The sequence below is a fragment of the Podarcis filfolensis genome, assembly GCF_964270895.1.
Source record: "Podarcis filfolensis genome assembly, chromosome: 3".
Classification (NCBI taxonomy): domain Eukaryota; kingdom Metazoa; phylum Chordata; class Lepidosauria; order Squamata; family Lacertidae; genus Podarcis; species Podarcis filfolensis.
In genome coordinates, this window is record NC_139606.1 from 78,779,443 (window position 1) to 78,804,106 (window position 24,664).

General features: G+C 42.2%; 1 protein-coding gene across 5 annotated transcripts in view; it reads right to left on the reverse strand.

Annotated features, from left to right (window-relative positions):
* RGS7 (regulator of G protein signaling 7) overlaps positions 1-22,123 on the reverse strand; it is a 137,884-nt gene extending 115,761 nt beyond the window's left edge. For 2 of the 5 annotated variants that reach the window (XM_083606073.1, XM_083606072.1), the window contains exons 1-2: positions 21,782-22,122; positions 20,555-20,681 (exon numbers count right to left, since the gene is read on the reverse strand). In XM_083606073.1, coding sequence (XP_083462199.1) covers positions 20,555-20,632 — 78 coding nt within the window. In that variant the 5' untranslated portion in view covers positions 20,633-20,681; positions 21,782-22,122. Of the gene's footprint in view, positions 1-20,554; positions 20,682-21,471; positions 21,573-21,781 lie in introns of those variants that run through there. The other 3 variants (XM_083606070.1, XM_083606074.1, XM_083606071.1) reach the window with 3 other exon arrangements.
* Between the last annotated feature and the right edge of the window lie 2,541 nt (positions 22,124-24,664).

Consider the following 24,664-nt stretch of genomic DNA (forward strand, 5'->3'; position numbering starts at 1 on the left):
TGGGGTAGGGAATGTTCTTCAGTAGTACTCCAGCTGCTGACTCCTAAAAAAGGTTCCTGAACGTGACTGGGTTAAAAACTATCTCAACATGTACTTAAAGTCTTCTTCTTTGGCGATCACTCATAGCCAAGTAAGATTGTCTTCCATGAAAACGGTCTTAACAGTGAATCTGTAAGTGACTGTGGAGGCCAATACTGGATCCACACATCCTTTCACAGTGGGGACATAGGTTTCCAGGTGGGAGTTGATCACAAGGAGAGTTTGTCAAACATGCCTTCCTCTTAGCTCGTTTCTCCTTTTCACCCTGAGTTCGTGCTTTTTCAAAGTCCTTGACATCTTTGGTAAAGGCTGTTCTCCAATTGGAGCACTTGCAACATATATTTACAGTACGTATATCATGGCTGTTCCAAGGGATCTGCACTGGCTGCCTATTAGTCAATGAGCCAATTTTAAGGTCTTGTTACTTACATATAAAGCCCTAAACACCTCCAGACTAAGTTACCTGAAAGATAATACTTCTCTCAGCAAATGGAATCTGGTTAATCTTGCGATGGCTTGTGGTAATGTAGAGGTGTGATTTTTCAGTGGTGACAGTGACATGGAATGCACTCCCTGCTAAAATGCAAAAGGCCCCATCTGTATCAGCATTATGCAGGCCTTTGAAAATGCATCTGTTGATACAAACATTCCCTGGATCTCTCAACCCAAGTCTTCTGTTTTAATGAGATTGTTTCATTGCATTTTTAAATTATGGATGTTTATGTTTTAATGGGATTGTTTTATTGTGTAGTTTAATTATGGAGGTTTGTATTTAAATGTTTGCATGATTGGTTTTTATACTTTCAAACCACTTAGAAACCATATTTTGGCACTGAGCGGTATGCAAATTAATCAATGAATAAGAATGATAGTAATAATTTTATTATCAATGGCAAAGATGCTCCCATTTCCAAATAGCTGGTAGTTGCAGGGTACCTGGATTAGAGCATCCCCAATGAGAAGAAATGTAAAAAGGACCCCTGAGTGGTTAAGTCCAGTCAAATTCGCCTATGGCGTGCTGCGCTCATCTCTGCTTTAAGGCCAAGGGAGCCAGCATTTTTTCAAAGACAGCTTTCCAGGTCATGTGACCAGCATGACTAAACTGCTTCTGGCACACAGGACACCGTGACGAGCGCCAGAGCTCACGGAAACTCCATTTACCTTCCCACCACAGCAGTACCTTTATCTACTCGTGCTGGTATGCTTTCAAACTGCTAGGTTGGCAGGTGATGGGTCAAAGTAACGGGAGCTCACCCCATTGCAATGATTTGAACTGCTGACCTTACCATCAGCAAGCCCAAGAGGCTCAGTGGTTTAGACCACAGCGCCACCCGTGTCCCTTGAAGAAATGTACTTCCTAGTTAATAAGGTGAGCTTTTCTTTAAAGAAAAAAAGTGCAATGGCATAACCAAATAGCAGGAAATAATATTTTTGCTAAAAGTGCAAGCAATCAACAACAGATCATCTTTACAGGAAATAAAGAGCATCTATCCACCCCCCAGTTTGCTTCATTGCCTTCTTGTCATGGTAAAAGCATTCCAGAAAGAGACTAATGAATCCAGCACCAACCCACATCCTTACACACTGCACTTAATCCCTGCATTCGTCATCCGGTAAACCTTGCCAGATCTGTGTCACAACTGTGCTCAGAACTCTTACTTTAATATAAAAAGTTCAACACGGGGGGAACTGCCAATCACTCCCAGCAGTGATGCAAGCTGCTATCGCTGAACTGTTATGCCTGTTAGGGTGCTCTAAAAGCTATTTGCACTGCAACGTTTCAGTTCTACTAAGCAGTAGAGAAAACCAATTTTGATTGCCATCTATATTGCAGTCACATAGTCCCAGAAGTATAGATATTTTCTAGCAATCTGTAGAAAATCTGCAGTGTTCTTTTGAAACAATATTAGATGGGGCAGAACAGGAAGGGTTTCCTGCCATTACTTTTGAAGAAGCCTGATTCTGTAGACTAATTTGGACAACTACTGCCCAGTCTCAAACCTGCCTTTTTCAGGCAAGTGGTTAGAGTGAGTCATGACCTCTTCCAAGGTGGTCTTGGAAGAGGCCAATTACTTGGCTCCATTTCTATCCAGTTTCAGGTTTGCTCTTTGGAAGGAAACAGCCTAGGTTGTCTAGTGCTAGAGAATGGAGGTGGGCGGAGGGAGATGACTCTATTAGTTCTCCTGAACTTCTCAACACCTATGAATACCATCAATAATTGTATCCTGGATCACCTGTCTGGGTTGGTTTGAGGAACCACTGTTTTACAGTAGTTTCTGTCCTTCCTTGATGGGAGTTTTAAGAAGGGTGGTGCTGGGGTAATTCTCTACCCTCATGGTCATAGGCTTAAGATGTTCCACAGATGTAGATGCAGGCCCCAAATACCTAAAAGAGTGCCTCCTTCCCTACAGACCCTCTTGTGCGCTAAGACTGATGGAGGGTGTCCTCTTGGTTGCTCCATCACTCTCAGAAGCTCAGCAGGTGATCACCTGGAAGAGAGCATTCTCTGTGGCAGCCCCTAGGTTGTGAAACTCCCTTCCCACAAGAAGCACCTGGCACCTTTAACGTGGTCTATGTCGGGCCGCCTTTGAAGTCAGCTTGGAAACTTCAGCTAGTTCTCAATAGGGTCAAGAGAATCTGATTGTCCCAGCAGTTGCTGTGGTCCACTTCTTGGGGGCCACATCTGCCACCTCCTGGGCAGCCCCTCCCCCCATGCTACCTCTTGGCAAATAGGAGGCACTGCTGGTCTCCTCCAACCCCCAGGGAGGAAATGGCAGAGGCTGCCCTCTGGGATCTCCTGGGCTCTGCACCCACCCAGGTATATTCAAAGTAGGCCCATCCCCCCTACCCAGCCTCATGACGGCCTTTGAATCCCCTTCAACCATCAGTAAAAGTTGCTTTGATTCCTCACCTCACCCCACCCCTTGTTCCCAATTTAGATCTTCACTCCCCACTTGTTCCTAATGTAGATCGTCACTCACTCCTTCTTCACTGTTGAGGTGAGCACACAAAAGTGCCAAAATGCCTTGGGCTAGCCCTGCTAGGACCTGAAATACTAGGGTTCAAATCCCTACTTGGCCATGAATCTCATGTGTGACGTTAGGCTAGTCACCAGCTCTCAGGCCAACTCATCTCCCATTGTGGGTGGGGCATCCACCAAGCTCCGCACAATCTAAATGTGCTGACATCACTACCATAAGGAATACCAAACTGCTGTCAGAAAAAATAACCTCCTTAGCAGCCAGCCCTGCCTGTGTACTTGCTCTGTGAGCCTGCTTGGTTGTGACTGACCTGCTCCACCTTCATGGCATCCTCCAGGGATTTCTACATTTGGATGGATAGCCTTGCCAATGTTTATTCATGTGTCTGACTTCCCCACAACCTTATAACTAGAAACGGCTCATTTTCAAAGGCAGCTTTCAGGCGGCAAGAGCTATATAATGCAATTCAATAGTTTGTCCATTTCAGAAAGTGACCCAAAATAGATACAGTGAATTAACAAGACATCAAAGCATATTATAATACTTTGTCTAATGATGAGAACTGAAAAGGCTCAGTAAAGGAAATCAGCACTTGTAAGGCCATGAGGCTGGAGCAGGGGGGACTGTTTCCATTTCTTCTGCTAGAACCCCGGGCAATCAAGGGACTTTTATTCAGTGTTAATGACAACAGCTAGTGCCTATTCTAGGACCAAAAAAGGAAACGGCGTTGCCCAGAAATGAAGTGTTGCATTTATTAAAAGTCTTTAGAGGAGAGACTCATCTCCCTTGCTGTGTCTCTTGGTAGATCAGCAAGTACTGATTAGTGGGTGGAAGATAGCCAGCTCCCCTCCTTTACCTGCTAATGCTGCTGTTCTGCTATTCTGAAAATAGTACTTTGCAATTCCTCAAAGATCTACTGCTTAGTTAATCAACATAAACATTGCTTTCTCCTCACGGTGGCAGCTGGACACCCAACCTTGAAAAAATGAATTACAGTTGACTCATGACCAACTCTTCATTCATCTGGCCCTTAAGAACTAATGACACATGTATTGTGACAGTCTCTTCAGCTACATCTCCAAACACACCAACACAAAAGCTATGGCTGGCAGTGAGGTAGCATTGGCTTCCCCGCTGCTGCATTTGAGTCTGCTTTTATTTTCTGATTGTCCAGAGCAGGCACTTGATTTATTTTTGCTGTTGACAACGGCTACAGCTCTAAATGCTGCAGTTGCTGAGGTTCAAAAATAGTCACAGACTTGGTTAAGTTCACAATTCTTTTTCTTATTCGAAAGAACAGAAGCTTCTCTGAAGTTACAATCTCCACATCCCCCTTTTTACAAGGCTTATAATACCACAACATTCCTATCCCCTGTATTAGGGATAGTTAATGTCATGTCCTTCCAATTCTGCAGGACTACAACTTCCATCATCCCTGATCATTGGTGATGCTAACTTGTGCAGATGAAGTCTAACAACATTTATATCTCTGTCATATAGCATCAGATCACCTTTGTAAACAAACCACTCTTCCTAAGCTTTTCCTGACCCCATTTCTTACCCATATTTCTTCATACCAGGGCTGAAAATTCATTTTTTTCTACCTCGGCATTCTTATCCCAGATATAGTGCTTCCACTCTCTAATAACTGCACATGTCTACAAAACACTCAAGGATTAAGATTTCAGAAGCTCAGGAAATGGGCATGAGCCAATTCGAAACAGCCTCTCTCTTTCCTCTTATGATACTAGCTTGCCTTTCATAAAATCATGTTGCAAATTACATTTGTGAGCGTTATTCTTGAGCAAAGAAATGGTGTTTCTCTAGACTTTAATTATATCTCACTGAAATATCACATAGCATATCAACTATCTCAAGCAGATAAAAGTACAAAATCTTACTTATTTTTTTGAGGACTAGAAACCTGGTCTAGAGAAAAAATACAATAAGAATGCTGTTTTAATTGCATACAAGAAGTTTAACAAGAAAACAGTGATCTTTTCCTGGTCTGTACTTGTGACTGACACAAAAGGCAAAAAAATAAGCAGCCCAATTTCTCCCTATCAAAGTAACTCCATTGCAGGAAAAAGTTCACCTGCTAAAAGTCTAACTCTGTGTTAAATGCACAGAAGCAAACAGAAAAGAAAGAGTAGTAAACCTAAGCAGTTGGTCATTTTAGAGCTGAACCTCAAGAGGTTCACCTTATGCTCCTTTTGAAACTTCCTTCTCCATCTTACAAAAACATAGCTGGATTAATTTGCAGTCAGGAGTTTGAATGCCTTTGCCTCCCAACAATAGCTAGAAAAAGCTGGCAGTGCAACAGAATCCTTATCAGCATCTCTGCTGGAATAATTTCATTAGTGAGATAACTTTTTGCAGCAGTGTTGTTCAAAAGGCTGGGCCTAAGCTATCAAAATCCCAGAGATCGCAATGCAACATTTCATATAGATGTTAATAAAGTATCACAGATGCTGGAGCGAAGGAAACACCAACACAACATTTCAGATTGTTTCTTCTGATGAAAAACTGACATGTGCAAAACAGCATGGAATACAGGACCCTTTTATGGAAAGCGACTGTGTTTTACAGAAGAGTGAGCCTCAGCTGTGACGCCAAAAGAAATTGAAGCAAAAATAGAAAGTGACCACATTCAAAACACATTATAAGAAACACGAGTATTAGATGTGAGTGCAATCCTCTGCAGTATGCATGTTTAACTTAATGGGCAAGAAGGCCTACTGAGCTTACTTCCTTGTAGTAAGTTTTTACCTAGGCTTTCCCTGATTAATATGATCTGACCCTTTACTCATTTTTATGTGCTTTTATAATATTGTTATAAATGCGGGTTTTGTTGCATTGTTGTTTTCTTACTATTTTTAAAAAATATTAAGCTGTATATAAATACATACACAATGCTTAGACAAGGTTTAGTAGGTTTAATAAGGCTACACACATTCAATAGGAAATAAGATCCACAGAGCTCTGTGAGCCTTACTTTTGAGTAAAAAGTCATGGAATGTTACTTGAGATATTTCAGCTGAAAGTGTATAAAAACTTAAAGCGCTGTCCCATGAGTTGCTATGCTGTGCTAGTAGCAATCTTACTCTGTCCTACCCCCAAGGGTCCAGGATCTGGCACAAGGGGATTTGCTTTAGATATGAATTTCATCACAAACTTTGTTTTCTCTAGGTATGTTTTCAAAATTAACAGTGACTGAACAGGGCAAGTCTATGTCATGGCTGATGGATAAGGCTTTGGGACTACACAATCAACAGCTGTTTGTAACTTCCGAAAACCTACAGAAACCTTCTTATATGTGCATATGGCCCCTAACTGGATCAGGGTAGCTTCTCTAAAAAGAATTCAAACAAACAAAGGATAAGTGAAGGGGGGGATTAATTCACGCGTTGCAGCAGAAATGTAAAGAACTGAATTCAAGATTGGAAAAATGAGAAACTGAGAGATCTTTCCATCCCTTCCACCCACCATTTACAGCAGTTTATATAACAAGTTCAAAAATGGATGATATTTGTAGAATCGGGCTTACAAAAGGCACAAGCCCCTACTACCCATGCATTAATCCGCTATAAACATTTATTCAAAATGATTTGCACCAAAATCTACCCATAAGAATAAAATGTAACAAAATTCTAAAGATTTGTTCATGTTTTTAATATAAAATTTCTCAGTTGGGAGCAGGGGAGAAGAATAGATTTTTTTAGATCTGTTGCAGAATCCAGAGCCTAGACTTTACTTGATAGTGCTGAACAAACATTTAAAGTATTTCATGACATCCTTAATTTGGGGGGAGGGGAGGTTATCCTCACAAAAGCTCTTAATCTGAACGGCAGCATTTATGGAAATTGGGGAGAGGGGAGTATGTGTGAGAAAGAAAACTTTCATTGCATCAATAAAGGTCAATGCCTGTCTTGTACTTTCTTATTTCAGCATATGAGTTTTCCCTTGGTGATTGGGAGGAAATGGAGTGTGTGTTGCTGGGTGGGGGGTGTTAATAACCAAAGCACTGGGGAAATGGATGCAGATGCCATCTGGCTTTCGCAGATGGGTCTGTACTGTGGGTCTTGTATCCTGCAGTTTTTCTCACCATCTTTCCTCACGGAGGAATTCGAAGCAGAGAAAGACACAGAGACTACAACGGCAAATAGTGTGCTTTCTTCACATATCAAACAGTCCCCACTGACACCCGCAAGAGTTGCATTGTCTTACACTATCTCATTTTATCATTCTTTCTACTAGACTATTTTTTTAAAAATTAAAGCTATAGGTGGGGATGCAAGCTGGAATGTTGCTCCCTCTGAAAATTCTCTGCACACAGGAAGCAAGCCCAGCTGCCTCCTTGACATGCTGTATTTCCAAGTGCAAGCAAACCTTTGTCCCCCAACCTGCAAAATGCAAACCAGAAAATGTTTTATCCCATAATTATGCCCACTGTGCAAAAATAGCTCTCTGATCAGAATGTTTCCCTTAAACTGCAATCCGCTATACACTCACAAGACAGGAAGTCCCACTGAACTCAATGAGACTTACTTTTAAGTAGACGCACACAGAATTACATTGTAAAAGTGTTGATGTAGGAATAGGATGATGAATGCAGACCTATTATGATGAAATGCCAGAATGATGGTTTATTTACAAATTACTGGATATAGAACTCTAAATAAAAAAATGTGGTAACTGCCTATATTATAAGCAATGATTAAATAATAATTTTAATATTTTCATCAATTTTGTGGTAGGTGGACTCAATCCACTCAATTCAATGGAGTCTGTCTTTGCATGCAGAAGATGTAAACACCAACATATTCTCTAGACATGGGCATCTAGAAACTGCCCATGGCCAACAAGTAGAACTGTAAAACTAAACCTTCTTATCACTGCATAGGGACTGAATTATGAGCACATCTCATTGAAAAATACCATGCTATTTATAGTGCCAAGCATCATAGTCCCATTATTTAAGCCTTTACAGCTGCCACATTTCAAATACTTGTAAAGATCTTTTGACTCTCATGTCTCTAAAGGATTATTGCAAAGTTGGAAAAAAGAACATAAAAGGGCATTTAAAATTAGCAAAGAAGTTAGTTATCTTCTTTATGTATCTCTCTGTATACTTTTAATAGAATATATATATATATATATATATATATATATATATATATATATATATATTCTATTAATGGTTCATTGTTCTTTAATGATTTCCCCCTGTGTTTTTAGCTGTTCTTATTTTGTCTGTAAGCCCCCTTAAGTCCCCTGTTAGGGAAAAAGGTGGGAAGGAAAGAAAGAAGGAAAGAAAAGCTACCCAACCCTATGAGAAAGGCTAAAGCATTTTGCAGCTTTTTCTTTGGGGGGGGGAGATAACTGGGGGAGCCAAAAGGTACAAAATGAATGAAAGAGTTGATTGAGAGAAACACTAGCACTCTGGCTAAGCCAATGAAATTGACTGGGACTGTGAATCTTGAACTATGTCCAGGGAAGACAAAAGAAAATATTTGGCCACATGATGTATACTTAAATTGTAGAAGTTGCTGCCACAAGAAGTAGTGATGGCCACTAACTGAGATAACTTTTTAAAAAAGAAAAAGAAAGAAATGGTTCTCCACAAAGAGCTGCAATTTCCGAAGTAGTTTAACAATCAATCTTTCTTTCCCAGGGAACTCAGGGAATTGTATCTCTATGAGGGGGTCTCCTACCAACTCTCGGCAGCCTTAATGAACAATGGTTCCCAGGATTCTTTGGGAGAAGCCATGAATTTAAAAATGTTTGATAATGCTTTAAATGAAAAGTGCAGATGGGGCCTGGTATTCATAGGCATAAATACTACATAGTGCCTCTGATACCAGAGATTGTGCACAGATATCATGGCTATCTGTTCAACTTTGGTGATTTCTAGGAAGACTAGAGGGGAAATGGATTGGCTCTTAGTGTTCCCCATTTCTCAAAAACAATTAGTCATTTGTTCATTCTGATTATACAATATATATAGCTGAGGGAGCAAAACAGAATGAGAGATACATATATACACCAGCTGCACAAGCGATAATACCTGGTTAAATTCTACATCTACTATTTCAGATGTTTTATTGCTGAAAATTAAATCTACAAGTTCCAGGAATAACAGGGTGGTTTATATGAGAGAAAAAATACAATCAGGATAGAATTTAACTCGTGAATGGCATACTTCACGATAACTATCACTCTGGCTAGGATACAGACTTCATTATAAATGCAAATGCACTATAAAGCATACATTTATTTTCATGATGATTTAATTATGGCTAATTGTGACTCATTAACCATCAGCATACAAGGAACCTGGGTTTGCCAAATGAATATTCTTATGAGGCAGAAATACATTTTAGATTACAATAAATTTTAGGCACTTGGATCATTTTAATTTCTACCTCATGAAGCAGCATCAACCACACTAGGCAAAATGAATTAACTGAGCCTCACATTAAACCAAAGTCCTGGGCCTGGAAAGGAAGACTTCATTTACAATATAACAGAATGAATCTTGGCTATTAATGATGACTCATAATGAAGTAATGGCTTATGTGCATTAAAAGGCCATCACAACTATATGGGCCTCAAACCACCTTCATTTTGTCTTACATGATGTAAACACAGTACTTTCCAATGGAGTCAGTTCTGAGAGTCTGCCAGTCATTTCATATATGCAAATTAGATTCTGTCCATGTTATCACATACAAAGGTATGTTCCATAAAGCTAAAAAGAAATGCATATTTGCTCCTACAAGATGCAGAGATGGGCACCAACTTGGATGGCTTTCAATGAGGATTAGACAAATTCAAGGAGGTGAAGTCTACTTAGCCATAATGGCTATGCTCTACCATCTGAATACCAGTTGCTGGAAATCAAAAGTGGGGAGAGTGTGAATGTGCTTAAGTCATACTTGTTGGCTTCCCAAAGACCCCTGGTTGGCCACTGTGAGAACAGCATGCTGGTTTGATCCAGCAAGGCTCTTCTTATGCCCTTCAGTTCCTTATTCTTACTTTCAGTGGTCTCTATAGCCTCCCCTGCTTATATCTCTAAACTCTAATAACATACCTACCCATGAACTTTGCACCTCCAGTTCCACCACCTTTAGCTATCTGAAAGTCTCCTGCTTCATCATAAGACTCTGTCCTTCCAGCGCCATCTTCCAGAACAAACTGCATGATGCCACAATCCTCACTCCTCAAAGAAAACCTTTTCAGTGATGTCTTTAGTCTAACCACAAGCTCCTTTGCTGTCCTGTAACCAAGCCTAGGTACCAACCTAGCCTCTGTGTCCACACTGTTGCTTATCTTTTCCTTATTGACCCCTGGCTCCACTTCCCTTCCACAAGTAAAATTTCTGCTAAAAATCACACCGTTGGCTACAAATATATATACTACATACGTACCTACAATATTACATATGAGAGGAAAGGTTGTGGATGCTTCCTAACATATTTTTGCCATCAAACCTCTCAAATAATACCAACTGATACCCCAAATGGGGGCAGGGATTGTCTTTAATGTGTTGGAAACAGTGGATCACTGTTTTAGAATTCTTTCATATTTAGACAATGGTCACTCAAAACTATCCTTAAAAGGAAGAACAAAGTTCACAGGACTATGGATATCATTATAAAGGCAAGAACTACATCCCCTCATCTGAACACATTTGGCTTCTCTCCACATTGCAAGATTATTTTGTTGATAAAAAGGCATAACCTTTCTGAAGTGGGGAGGGGAATCCTATATATATATTTCAGTCTAAAAATATTAGCTAACCATGGAAGCATGCCAATATAACCACACTAGGGACTGAAAAGTTCTCAGAGCGATATATATGGAAGAATAAACTTGTGAGCTATTTGTGGAACAACTGGATGAACTTGCTATGATACTAGATTGCTAGGTTTTCTATTATACCTGATTTGCACTTTAGATGAAGAGGCAAGCAGTCATTTTGAGAGGACAATAGATCAAACAAATGTACAATTAAGATGGCAGATTTCTAACTTACAGTTGCCTCCTCCTCATAGGATCTTTAAAATTAAACATTGACCTATAAACTTGAAGTGTTAATTTGATTGAGGACCATTTTGTTTTATTCCACCAGCACTTTACAGATAATTCTCTCTATATCTATGTGCTTCTATTTGAAGGATCTCTAAGGAATGGTGGTGGTGACTTTTCCTTATTGGTGGAGCCTCTTTTTCAATAAGGGTTTGCCCCAAATAAAATCACAATAGGCTGCCACTAGCCAAGCTAAACTTCCTGACATGCCTCAGCTATGCTGTACAGCTGCTTGGGAACTTTCTATTCTCTACTGCCAAGGATTCCTCTCTTCAGCCTAGTGCTAGGGGAAAATCAAAAGGAAGGCATATGGGGTTTATGTTCCTTAAGCCCAGAAATGTCATACTTTATGCATCCTTGTGAAATGCTCTCCCCAGGGAGGTTTGACTGGTGCCTTCATCATACACCTTTAGGTGCCAGGCAAAAATGTTTCTCTTCAACCAGGTCTTTGGCTGATTGAAATGTTAACAGCATATGCAGAGTGCATTGTAGAGGAGAAATTCTGAAGGACAGCATCTGTGGCCACCTAACTGGATTGTTGCAAGCGACAAAGACTAAGGCTGAGTACTTATTACCAGTGTAAAGTGCAGCTAGGTCATTCTTTTTCTCAGTTCAGTTTGAAATTGCTCAGGGGGGGCACTGTCTGCAGCCCCCTCTTACTATTATTATATTATGCATTTTGTGTTATAAACCACCCTGTGGTCGCTTGATGAAGGGTGGTATATAAATTAAATAAACTATAATAATAGCAACACAGGAGAGATATGAATTGTGGCTAACACTGTGTGTGCACTGCTATCTACAGCAGTAGTGGGATCACACTGTATGCAGAATACACAGCCTAAGAGCAAAGCCTTATTTTTTTATGTGAATCTGAGATCAGTAAAATCTGTACTCATTTCAGAGATACTGTTTTGCGCAGTACTGTAGTGAGATAATCACCAGCTAAAATGTCAATGGTCTGTATGGCCAATCCGTTTGTTTGTTTGTTTGTTTGTTTGTTTTCAGACTAGATTCATCTCCCCAATGACTCTGCACATACATTGTAAAAGAGCTAGCCAGTTCTGCCTCAATGACCTTTATGGGAAAAGAGTTATACTAGGAACGTGGAATGAAAAGAAACACCCAAGACATTGCTTTTTCAGGAGGTGCGCAAAGTCCTTGATACTTTAGATGACACATCGGAATATAGAGGTTCATCACATGATGTGTGTGTGTGTGTGTGTGTGTGTGTGTAGAACGGAAAAAAATCCAGTGGAACACAAAGAATGCTACATAATTCAAGTTGCAGTGAAATGAATGAATAACTGCAGATTGCAGAATAACTATACTGTATTTTTAACATTGTATTTTTAAATCATTGTAGCACACCTTGGGACCCCCATGGTGAAAGACTGGCAATTAATCTAACTAATAGTAGCAACAGCAATAATCAATTACCAAGATCGTCAGTGTTTCCATGGCATGAACCTCACTCCATCTCAAAAAATAAACACACATACAAATAACAATTTGGGTAAGTAACTTATTATACTAGCTGTAACATGTTAACCATATGAAATTATAAGATACAATTGCACAGCACCCGGAAACTGCTTCTCCATATCAAAGTTACTGTGAAATAATACCATAATACCAAAATTACACCTCTGCCATTATAAATATTAGCTATGTATAGACTTGATTGTGCATGCAGTTGCTTATGTTTAAATGGCTACAACTGCAAGAAGTTCATAAATGAACAGTAGCTGTCAAATGCAATCACAGCCCCAGTGCCAATGCTCTTGCAGTCAAAAAGCCACCAGTTGGCACAGATGAGCCATTCTCACCTTCTGCTCTCATCCACCATCTACCACCATCTAGTCTACTTATTGCTGTGCCACTTGCTGGTACCAGAGCACTGGCCTACATTGCTGGGCTGTGCAGTGTATAGGATTGGCTCCTTTCATGAGTCGACCTGCCCAAGTCATAACATTGCACATGTTAGAGTAGTCTTTCCAAGTGATCTGACACACTTCGCCATTTTTAATAGCTCCTAGGAGCAGGCCATTGCTATCATTCGACCATGGAGGCGGAAAGCCATCTGTGATAATACTATTTCCAGTCATTGCCCTTGAAATACTACAAAGCTGTAGGCCGCAACTAGGCAGAACTAGGCAAAGTCCATTGACTTTGTTTTCCTGTGCATGACACCAGCGTTGCAGCTATGGCTGAACCACAGGGGCCCATGTATAGGGCCCCACAATCTAAAGGGCCCCCAAATGACTGTCCAGAGTGTGTGGGCAGTGGCAAACAGGACTGACATCTGTACCTGGGTTGGCATGAACATCCTGGGGCCCATTAAGGCTAATACTGGTGGCAATCGCATCTTTTCTTTCTTATTATTTCTTTTTTAAAAAAATCATACTCAGGTGGCCAGGCACATGCATGGTTACAAATGTTCATTTTATAATTTTTACTTTTGAAATATGCATATTCTTTTCTGCAACAAAATTCTCATTCCCAGCGAAGCTTATTCCCAGAATTGTTGCATGAAGGTATCAGAAGCAAACTTTATTCCTAGTGCCACAATGGTGCTGTGATCTGAGTGAGTTTAACATGCTCAGAGTATTTTTATTTATTTTTAATCGGGGCCGGCAAATTGTTTTGTGGTTGTTCTTTTTTGCTCTAGCATATCAGGAACGCAGAAGCAATTGAGAAGTATGCATTAGCAGTGGGCACTGGGTAGAAAAGAAATGCTTGTTGGGTGCTTTGACAACTGACATAATACACATGGCTGTTGCCATCTCAAAGGAGAGAAAGACTATCAAGCCCAAGGTCTAAAATTGCCTACTGCACCACTGAACAGAGCAGGTCTCAAGGGAAGGTTCACCTGACACCTAAAATACTGGCTTATACCCAACACTGAAGTTCTGCTTACACAATAGACTTCTACTTATGTGATGGAACTTCCTGTTCCTCTCCCCTGCAGCCTCCTCTGCACCCTCAAAATCTGCTCCAGAGATCTGGGTGACCTTCAGGAACATACTTAAGGGCTGCACAAGCAAAGAAGAGGAAGGGAAAGCCCACTGCATGAGTGGAACTCCGCTCACTCAGCATTCAATACAACTCACAGCCAATGAGGCACCAGCCAAGATATTTTCTTCTGCCAGACTTTGATGTATTTCCTATATATTTTTATTTCTGTTGTTTTATTTCTGTTTTTAGCACTGCCTGTCAACTGTTCTTCTCTTGTTGTTTTATTTTGTTTGATGATGTATTGTAAACAACCCTGGCTTTTTTTAAAATCAAAGGGCAGTATTTTTTTAAAAAAAACACACACAAATAAACATTTTTTAAAATTCCCCTAAGCTACTGACTGGGAACATAAGTTTGTTTTCTTTTAACTTAGCATTGACCTAATTTCGCACTAATTTAATCAGCTACGAATAACACTCACCATGAAGATGTTTGGGTTGGTGCTGAATACGGAAAATCTAGATTTATATCCATTCTGAAAGTTCAGTAAACACATTCAGGTTTCCTCAGCCATTGCACTATGCCTTCATTAAGCTAACTTGCATTGATTTCTTAAATAAAGAATATCTCCTTCAGTCAAGAATGCCAATCTTTGGCTGACCAGGGATGGTATAGATTAGCAGCTGCCAAAAAATTGGGCTCACCTCCTGCTTTCTTCATACACAAATAACTTGAGTCAGCTCAGCAGGAACTGAAACAATAACCAGAGGGATACCATATGGAAGTCCCTAATAAGAAGCACATAAGAAAGTAAAACTGGGGGTGGGGGATACCCTAGAATATCAGACACCCAGGTGCAAGGCTAGTAAGTAGCTGCAGCAGACGAGCAGCATAGCCTGGCATCTGTGATGGGATGCTCAAACAAAAGGAGTGCAGCTGAACTGAGAATGTTGTGCCCTTTAGGGACACAGGAAGTTGCCTTCTCCTGACTCAGACCATTGGTCCAACTAGCTCAGTATGGTCTACTCTACACTGACTGGCAGTAGCTCTCCAAGGGTTCAAACAAAAATTTTGGCTGAGATATGAGGAGCTGAACATTCTGCATGTGAGCATATACTCTACCACTGAGCTATGACTGTTCCCAGGATTGACTCCTGTGATTGACAACCTGGTATTCCCAGAACCAGAAGCATTATGGACTGTAACACTAGTGACCCACATCAAAACACTAACACTTCCCTTATATGTCCTGGTGGCAAAGGAAGCAGGGAGCTCAAGCCAGACTCACACGGTTCCTGCTTTGAGCCCCACATTCCTATAGGTTGAAATAATTCTGATCCCACCCTGGCTTCAATGGGCTTAAATAGCCCACTGGTGCTATCACAGGAGAAAGATCAGCAGATTTCAAACATTATGCATATATAGAGACCTATGCAGTCTAGCATTGGCTCTGCACATATGAAAACATTTGGCCATTGTAATTCTGACATTTAGCAGTGATATAAAAGTGTGCTTGAGGCCCAAGTATTGAATGGTAGCAGCAAACACTGTGAACCAAGGTCAAAATTAACAATGCTACCATTAATGAGTCATTATCCTGCAATTGATAAGGTTGAAGAAGCTTGATTGGAGAAACTTGAATAGCTGATAGACAAAGCTATAAAGCCAGAGTTCATAATTTTTGACATGCTACTTTAAACCAACGCTAGAGAATAAAATACAATAAAGATTTGCCTGGAAGCAATTAAACAAAAGTCTTACAGTAATCCAGATACATTCTTCCCTGTTACTGACAGGGAGTGGGGGCGGGGGGATTTTAAAAAAATTGAAACACTAAATAAATACTTCTAAAATTTTGTTCATACCAGTCACAAACTGCAAGCAGAGAACATATGTTTTCTCCTAAACAACTATGTGGTGATTTTTTTGTTATTTTATAATGAGGATGGCATCTTAAAAGAGTGATGCAGCTGGCATTCTATTAAAAGACAGAGCTTACCCTCAAGGCACAAGTATCCTGGCATGCAAGTATCTTCAAATCTGGAAGAAAAGTCTATGCAATGTGCCATTTTCCAAAGTGAGGGTTTTCACTTAAGAACTCAGATGCAGGCAGGAAGCGGGCAGATAAAGGAAGGAAACAGCTTGGAAGAAATTTCATAACGATTGACTGACATATGGTTGTTGGTTTTTTGCCCAAATAACATCACACTGGGAATGAGGAACTCATGTAAACCCATACATAGTTGTCAACACATGTTATGAAGGGGTAGCTGAGAGAGTTGCTCATAGAAACCATGCTAGTGCGTGTTTTCATCTTCTTGTCTAGGCACTTTAAAAAATAAATCCTGTCTAAATTCTTAGAACATGGGGCTCCAAAGTGACGCTGGCCAGCTTTTTGTGTTCATGGAGCAGGAATCAAGCAGTGCTCAATCCCATCCCATTCACCCCCAGCTACAGGCCCAGGGCTAGAACTGCTCTCTGCAACATCCAAGAGATACCTAAGAGAAGTGCAGGTGTGCCCACTGGTTTGGGAGATTTGGGGTGATACTGGGGGGTCATTCCAACTGCGCCCCTTGCTATTTTTCTACAAGGGAAAGGACTACCATCATTGGAAACCTCCTCTTGTCTTTCCCCTCACCTCACGAGGTGGGTTTGGTGTCCACTAACTAGACTTCGCACTACTTCCGCTGGGGTGCCCACCCATGGAAGCCCATCTCTGCCAATCAAGATGTCTCGGGACTCTTCATTGTATTCTTTCAGGCATCTCAAATAGGCATGTTTTTTTAACAAGGCTTTTGGATGATTAAAGAACTTTGTGCTGGCTTAGGCTCTGTTTATTTTAACTGACTGGTGCATTTCTTAATTCATGCTAAATCAAACTGGATTTAGTTTGGATTTATTTATTTTTTAATTGTACCACCACCAACCTCATGCTCATCTGTTGACCACCTTAAATTTCCTTTGAAAACATGGTGGGGTAGAATTATTTTAAATTAATAAATAGTCATTTGTAAATACAGAGTGTGATCCCATAAAAATGTATATTTTTCACTAAGCACAATGATAAATTAAAAGGTGTGCACATTTTTTTGTTAAACTTTTGAAACCAGAGGAGGCTTTCCTTGTAGTTACAAGATGCAACACATAGCCGAGATTATTAAGATAAGCATTTTGTAACCTTTCAAAAATACAGAGAGAGTGCAATCGTTTGTCCTTTAGGAGCTATTCTACACCGTACACAGAATAAGATGGTAGAAATTTGGACAGCATGTTGGTGAGGGGACCGTGATTTTGAATGTTGCCCCCATGTAACAAGCTCTCTGCATCCTGTGAACTAGGACATCAGAGAGATGGCTACACAAAAGTGGGAATCTTTTCTATTTGTTTTACAAGAGGGTACTTAAAAAATAAGAGGGAGCATTCAAGCACATGACCTTCCCACTTGTGGTTCAGTTTAGTTCATTCTGCAGAATAAGTAGATTGACTCCAACTCTCTCCTCTTATATTCTTAGCTTCATCTTATCATACCAACAGCAATATCATATTTGTACTTTGTCATAAACTATGTGCTTTTAAAACATAAATGAAACCATCCAACCTTTACAGAGACCTACTAGCACCACAAATATTCAGGCATGTCATGAGGTATTTCTAAAAAGAATTCCTTCTATCTACAGGAATTAAATGGCAAATGCAGAGGGAAGTGAAAGGTTACATGAAAACACTAATGTTAGCTGTGTATTCTTGGAAATCATACCAGAAAACTATTAAATGAACTGTATAATTGTGCTTTCCAATACATCAGACATTTCTGGAAGAGATTCAACAACGAAGCAGAACCAAACGTATGCAAAAATGTAGCGGTATAAGGAAAAAATATCGCCACAAAGCACCTAGCTTTAAAGTCATGCAGGATAATGGACACTGTGTACTTAGACTTTCAAAAAGCTTTTGATAAAATCTCTCACCAAAGACTCATCAGTAATCTTAGCAGTCGTGATATAAGAAAACAGCTCCTCTTGTGGATCAGTAGCTGACCAAGGAACGGAAGCAGAGAGCAAGAAAAAATGGACAGCTCTCCAGGTGGAGGGAGATAGAAAGTGGAGTCTCCCAAGGATCAGTATTTGGACCTGTGCTTTTTAACTTGTGCACATATGAACTAGGGTTAGGGGTGAGCAGTGAGCTGGCCAGGTTTGCTGATGATACTAAACTGTTCATGGTCATTAAAACAAAAAGGGATCTCTTAAAAATTAAACTTGCAAATGCAATTCAATGTAAACAAGTGTAAAGGGATACTCATCATTGGGACAAAGGTCCTAATCTAACATATACACTAAGGGGGCTTGAGCTAGCAGTGAATGACTGAGAATGAGACCTCAAGGCCTCTGTGTGGATAGACTGATGAAGGTGTAGACCCAGTGTGTGGCAGCTGTGAACAAAAGTGAACCCTAGTCTAGTAATCATTAGGCAAGGAATTGAAAAGAAAGCTCCCAATTTCATAATGTCATTATAGAAATCAATGATGCAACCACACTTGGTATACTGTGTACAGTTTTGGTCACAACACCATGAAAAGGAGTTGGAAAAGGTTAGAAAAGGGCAACCAAAATGGCTGAGGGGTTGCAGGACCTCCTCTATGAAAAAGGTTACAATATTTGAGGCTTTTTAGGGGTGTGGGGTTTGGGGGGGAGGAATATGAGTATGGGAAGATGTGACAGGAGTGTATTGAATAATACACAGCATGGAGAAAGTGGACAGAGGAAAGTTTCTCTCCCTCTCTCATAATCTGAAAACCCAGGGCCACCCAGCGAAACTGAATGGTGGAAAATTCAAGGCAGACAAAAGTTAACTACCTCTTCACACAGTCCATAGTTAAAATTAGGGCAGTTGCTACTACAAGTTGTAGTAATGACTATCAACTCGGATGGGGATTGGAGGTAATGCACCTCTGAATATCAGTGGGGGGCACAGCTGGGGAGTCTCCTGCTCCCCAGTAGGCTTCACATAGGCATCTTGCTGTTTATTGCAAGAACAGAATGCTGGACTAGATGGGGCTTTGGTCTAATCCAGCAGGGCTCTTCTTATGTTCTTAAGGCAAAATTGCTTCTAAACCTTCATTTTGCCATGCTCTTTTGCTGTTTAATCTTTTGAGTGTTTCAGAAATGAAATAATGCTCTGCTTGTACCCACCATACCCCCTGTGTACATTCAGTGTTGCTTTACAAATTTGGAACCAAGTAATGTTGGATAATATTTTGCCTGTGTTTCCATACCTACTTGTGAACTATAACCAGTGGGGTTTTTTTCTGGGGGGACACAGGGGGGCACATACCTCTAAACATTTTGTGAATCTTTGTACTTTTGTCCATTTACTGTATTTATTTTTACCGATTTGAACTATAAAATGGTGATTTTCTTGAGTCAAAATGAGAGTACCCCTAAACATTTAAAAAAAAAACAAACCACTGACTATAACTATGCATGGACATTTTCATTTATAAAGATTGTAACCAGTATCAGGTGCAGTATTCAAAAAGCAGTTAGATAATTTAATGAATTTAAGCTGTCTTTCATGGATGTTATGCCCCCTCAGCTTGAATAGGAAAGTAATGTCAGGCACCCATGTTGGGAGAAATGTAAATTGCTGACCTGTGGTCACAGAATCTGCTATAACCTATACCTGGGAATAAGACAGAGCTGGGTGTACTGAAGACATTAAAATACGGCCTAGCAGTGCAATCCTACACATGATTACTCAGAAGTATGTTCAATGAAATTTACTTCCTAGTGAGCCTTAGATATACAATAATAATAACTAGCTACATACCACAGGTGTTTCCTCTTTTAGTCTTTTTCTTTTTTGCATCAGAAATGTATTACGATTTTTTTTTAAATAAAAGACTTAATATTTTAAATGCTATATAAGGTGCGGTGAGATCTTGCTCTTTTGACTTCAAGAAACTAATACGACAACCGCTCTGGAAGTTCTTCCCATGCAATATGTCTAAAGTCTACAAATTAAAAAATAACCTAAAACTGAAGAGATATTTCAGTACTTCTAGCAAAATGAATCCAATCTGCAAGGAATGATAAGTATACTTTTTGTAATCTTGAGCACTTTCACATATTCAAAGTATTTATAAGCTTCCACAGCAAACTGCTGTCATTTCATAGCATAAAAATGGATGATGAGTGAGTGGGATCATGGGTTTCCACATAACTCTTTCCACTATATACAACAAGCTCTTTTCACTATAAACAACACTGGAATAAACTTGATGTCAAACGGTTAAGCAGCTACACTTGAAAAACTGCTATCAAGTGTTTGTTACACAACATGGCTTTGCTCCCACACTATATTATACCAATTTCATTGGGGGGGGGGAATCAAGAGCAAAAGCATTCCTAAGTGCCATATATCTATACAAACTCCAAGTCTCTTTCTCTCTCTTTCTACATATATATATATATTTAAAAGCATCCTACCTTTCTGTACACCAACATATTTGGGGATTCATCAGCCACCCCGTTGCTGCTCTGTCCATAATTATTTCCTTGTGCCATGTCTGAATGGTTTGGTCTGCTGGCAAGTCTTCTGCAGTGCAATTTGCCTCTGTTAAAAATGAAAGTGATCTCAGTCAGAGATTTTGGCGGGTCCCCTCCGGATGCTGACGATTAAGAGCTCTGACTTCCCAACAGAGTACTTACAAGTGCCACTTTCACTCACCCCTGTGACCTTGCCCCAGTTGCTGCCTTGAGGGAAAGTAGCCGTTTCCCCTTGGCCACCAATTCATCCTTTTCCCCTCTGCCTATAAATAAGGCAACCCTACACTTTTCCAATGCTGTTTAGAGTATTTTAATTTTTTAAAGGCTACAGCAGTGTGCTAACGAGAACCAAGGCGATCCAGGCACCCTTCTAGCGAGCGCCGGTCCCTCGACTCCCGTCCAAAGCAGGCCACTTGGCCGCCACCTTTTGCTCCGGGAGTCAAGAAGCGAACAGCCTCCGGCTGCAGCCCTTCCTAATTGCTCGCTCGGAGGCGAAGCTCCTTCTGTGCCTCATTAAACGCAAACCAGCCAGCCCAGCACCGTTCCCTCTGCGACACGCAGGCGGGCACACACACACACGTGTCTGCTCATCGAACATCCCCCCCGCCGTGCGCGCATCTCTTTCTCCCCAGCAGGATCCATCCGGTGCCTACTCCCCCCCCGCCGCATGAAACAGTTGCTGGACTGGAGGGAGAGCTCAGTTGGTAGAGCACGAGACTCTGAATCTCAGGGTCGTGGGTTCGAGTCTCCAACGGGAAACACATCCCCTGCATTGCAGCGGGTCAGACTAGATGACCCTGGGGATCCCTCGCCACTCTACAATGCTACAGCGGCGAGAAGAGCCCGCGGTGCCTCACTCTGCGTGGAAGAATGCGACCCCGTTCAAAGATGGCAGAGACCTGAATAAAAATAAAAAGGACTGTTCCCCCCTCAGCTCTCCGGCCTCGGCGCCCCTGCCCTTCCCCGCCGGCGGGCGGATGGCTTCGCCCAGCAAATGGCAGGCGGGCTTGTTTTGCCCTGCAGTGAGGAGCCGAGGCTGGGCGCGTGATTTCAGCACCGCGGACAGCGCCTCCCGCGCCCCCTCGCCCGGCTCTACACACAACGCGGGCACGCGCGCGCACACAGCCCCCCACATTCCCTCGCTGGCCGCCGCCTTGGGCTCTTTACCTCCTGGGCCAAGGTCACACGCGGTGGCGGCGGCGGCGCCTCTCTCCTCGTCGCCTGCCTGCCTGCCTGCCTGGCCCCCGAGGCGGTCTCTGTCAGCCGGCAGCGGACGGCCAAGAGCCAGGCTCGTTCATCACACAGACAAGGCGGGCGGCGCGGCTGCTCCGGGGGGCTGGGGCCGCCAGCGCTGCTCCACAGCTTGCGGCTCCCCCAGAGCTTCTGCAGCAGCAGCAGCAGCAGCCAGGCTCCCTCCCTGGAATGGAGCGAGGCCTCCGGTCACGTGGGGGAATGGAACGTCAATGGTGCTGCTGCTGCTCCGCCGCCGCACAAGCTGCTTCCCCAGCAGCGGCTGCGCGCCTCTTTCTCCCCAGCGGGAAGCGCGCGCGCGCGCGCGCTCACTGAGCGCCTACTAGCGCCTGCAATTGCCCGCGGGTCAGGCAATAACCTTGACGGGGACTTCGGCAGGATGAGGACCCAGAGAACGGGGCAAGGGGCGGGGGGGGGGGGCGTAGAATTGTCTGCGTGATTTTAAAGCAGCCCAAGCTGCGAAGGCGCTGCAGCGGGAAAGGAGGTCGCTTTGCATCCATGGCGTGCGCTGCTCGGGCTGCTGAAACTTCAAGGCTTCCGCAGTCCCCGAAATGTGGGGGGGGGGGACATCTCGCTTTTTGTTGTTGACATTCTGTGCATGCCCAGAGGCACTCCCGTTTCCTGTGGCTGCAGCAGCCCCACTAAGCTGTTGCCAAGCCTGGCACTGGGGAGGGGGGGGAGTTCTTCAGTTCAATCTTGCACGTTGGCGCTTTACTCCAGGCGCAAATGCTGAAGAGTTTTGCCAAACTTGTTGCTAGCTAATAATTGAGGAACGCAGCAAACGCGTGGTGTGATAACGTTTTAGTAGTCTGTCAGATCTAGTGCATCCAATTATCTTATTTGCTCCACTTGTTCAGGTTGCAATGTTGTAACAGTTTGATGCTGACAGCTATGTTGCTTTCAGCTGATGTCAACATGGGAACAAAAATGTGTTGTTTTTATTTTTGAAGCTGGGCAGGGTCCATTCTAAGAGTAAACAAGCGAAGACCCACCCTTTCTTCTTTTCTGAGGCTTTCAACAAAAACTCTGAATGTGATAGGAGGGTTAGAAGCTCCTCTATTCTGTAAATGAAACCTGATCCTCAGGGTTTACAAAAACCACCTGATTCTATGCCAGAATGCCAGATGATGTCATATACAACACTGTGCTGTTCTGTAGATCTCTCTGAATATAGTCTAATACAAGAGAGAAACTAGGAGGGGGAAGTATGCTTGTTTTTGCATGATTTCAGTTTAGAGTAGCCTAATAAAATATCCACCTGCTGACTAAGGCAAACAAAGCAGAGTTGTGTCTAAATGCCTCCTCAACATTCTCCACTGTATTGGTTGGCAGAGAAACTGGGGGCTGGGGGGTGAGTGGTTTCTCCTGGCAAAGGGGGAGTTCCCCAGCAATTTTTCAGTGTTGGGATTCACCACTAGCAGTGACACAACTTCTGTTTTCTTCTAGGGATCCAGCCCCCATCCAATGCAAATGGCAGAAGCGACTGTGTTGGCAACCCAACCACCATTCTGCCTCCTCCCCAATGCTCAAGATCTAGCCTGGTTCCAGGGCATTATGGGTGGGAAATGGCAGCTGCAGGGGGTGGGGTGCCAGGGACTATTGGAGAAAATTCTGCAAAGTGACCTTAGGGATGAGAAAAAGGGAAAGCTCAATTTTTCTCAGAAGAATACCTTCTGATATATATTTGTATTCTTAGCTCTAAATATATGGTATATAATTACTTGAGCACAATGTGAAATTTTTAGCACCCAAAGAACTACAGAAATGGAAAGAGATGCCACACCACAAAATAATTTATTTGGCTAGCATCCATAATGGTGTAGAGATATTTCCTTCTGTTCTTCAGTTCTGTTTTGTTGGTCATAATTTAGGGCCAGTTAACATACAATTTCTTGATCATAGCTGCTGTATAAGAAAAGGGTAAGTTTCCTTCCTGGGGTGCAGACTGTATGGTAACAGGCCAGTAAATATTCTCCTATGTGCCATCATATTGTTGAAAATAATAATAATAATAATAATAATAATAATAATAATAATAATAATTTATTATTTATACCCCGCCCATCTGGCTGGGCCTCCCCAGCCACTCTGGGCGGCTTCCATAGAAACCAAAAATACACTAAAATATCACACGTTAAAAACTTCCCTGAACAGGGCTGCCTTAAGATGTCTTCTGAATGTCAGGTAGTTGTTTATCGCTTTGACATCTGCTGGAAGGGAGTTCCACAGGGCGGGCGCCACTACCGAGAAGGCCCTCTGCCTGGTTCCCTGTAGCTTTGCTTCTCGCAATGAGGGAACCGCCAGAAGGCCCTCAGCGCTGGACCTCAGCGTCCGGGCAGAACGATGGGGGTGGAGACGCTCCTTCGGTATACTGGACCGAGGCCGTTTAGGGCTTTAAAGGTCAGCACCAACACTTTGAATTGTGCTCGGAAACGTACTGGGAGCCAATGTAGGTCTTTCAAGACCAGTGTTATATGGTCTCGGCGGCCGCCCCCAGTCACCAGTCTAGCTGCCGCATTCTGGATTAGTTGTAGTTTCCGAGTCACCTCCAAAGGTAGCCCCACGTAGAGCGCATTGCAGTAGTCCAAGCGGGAGATAACCAGAGCATGCACCACTCTGGCGAGACAGTCCGCAGGCAGATAGGGTCTCAGCCTGCGTACCAGATGGAGCTGGTAAACAGCTGCCCTGGACACAGATTTGACCTGTGCCTCCATGGACAGCTGTGAGTCCAAAATGACTCCCAGGCTGCGCACCTGGTCCTTTAGGGGCACAGTTACCCCATTCAGGACCAGGGAATCC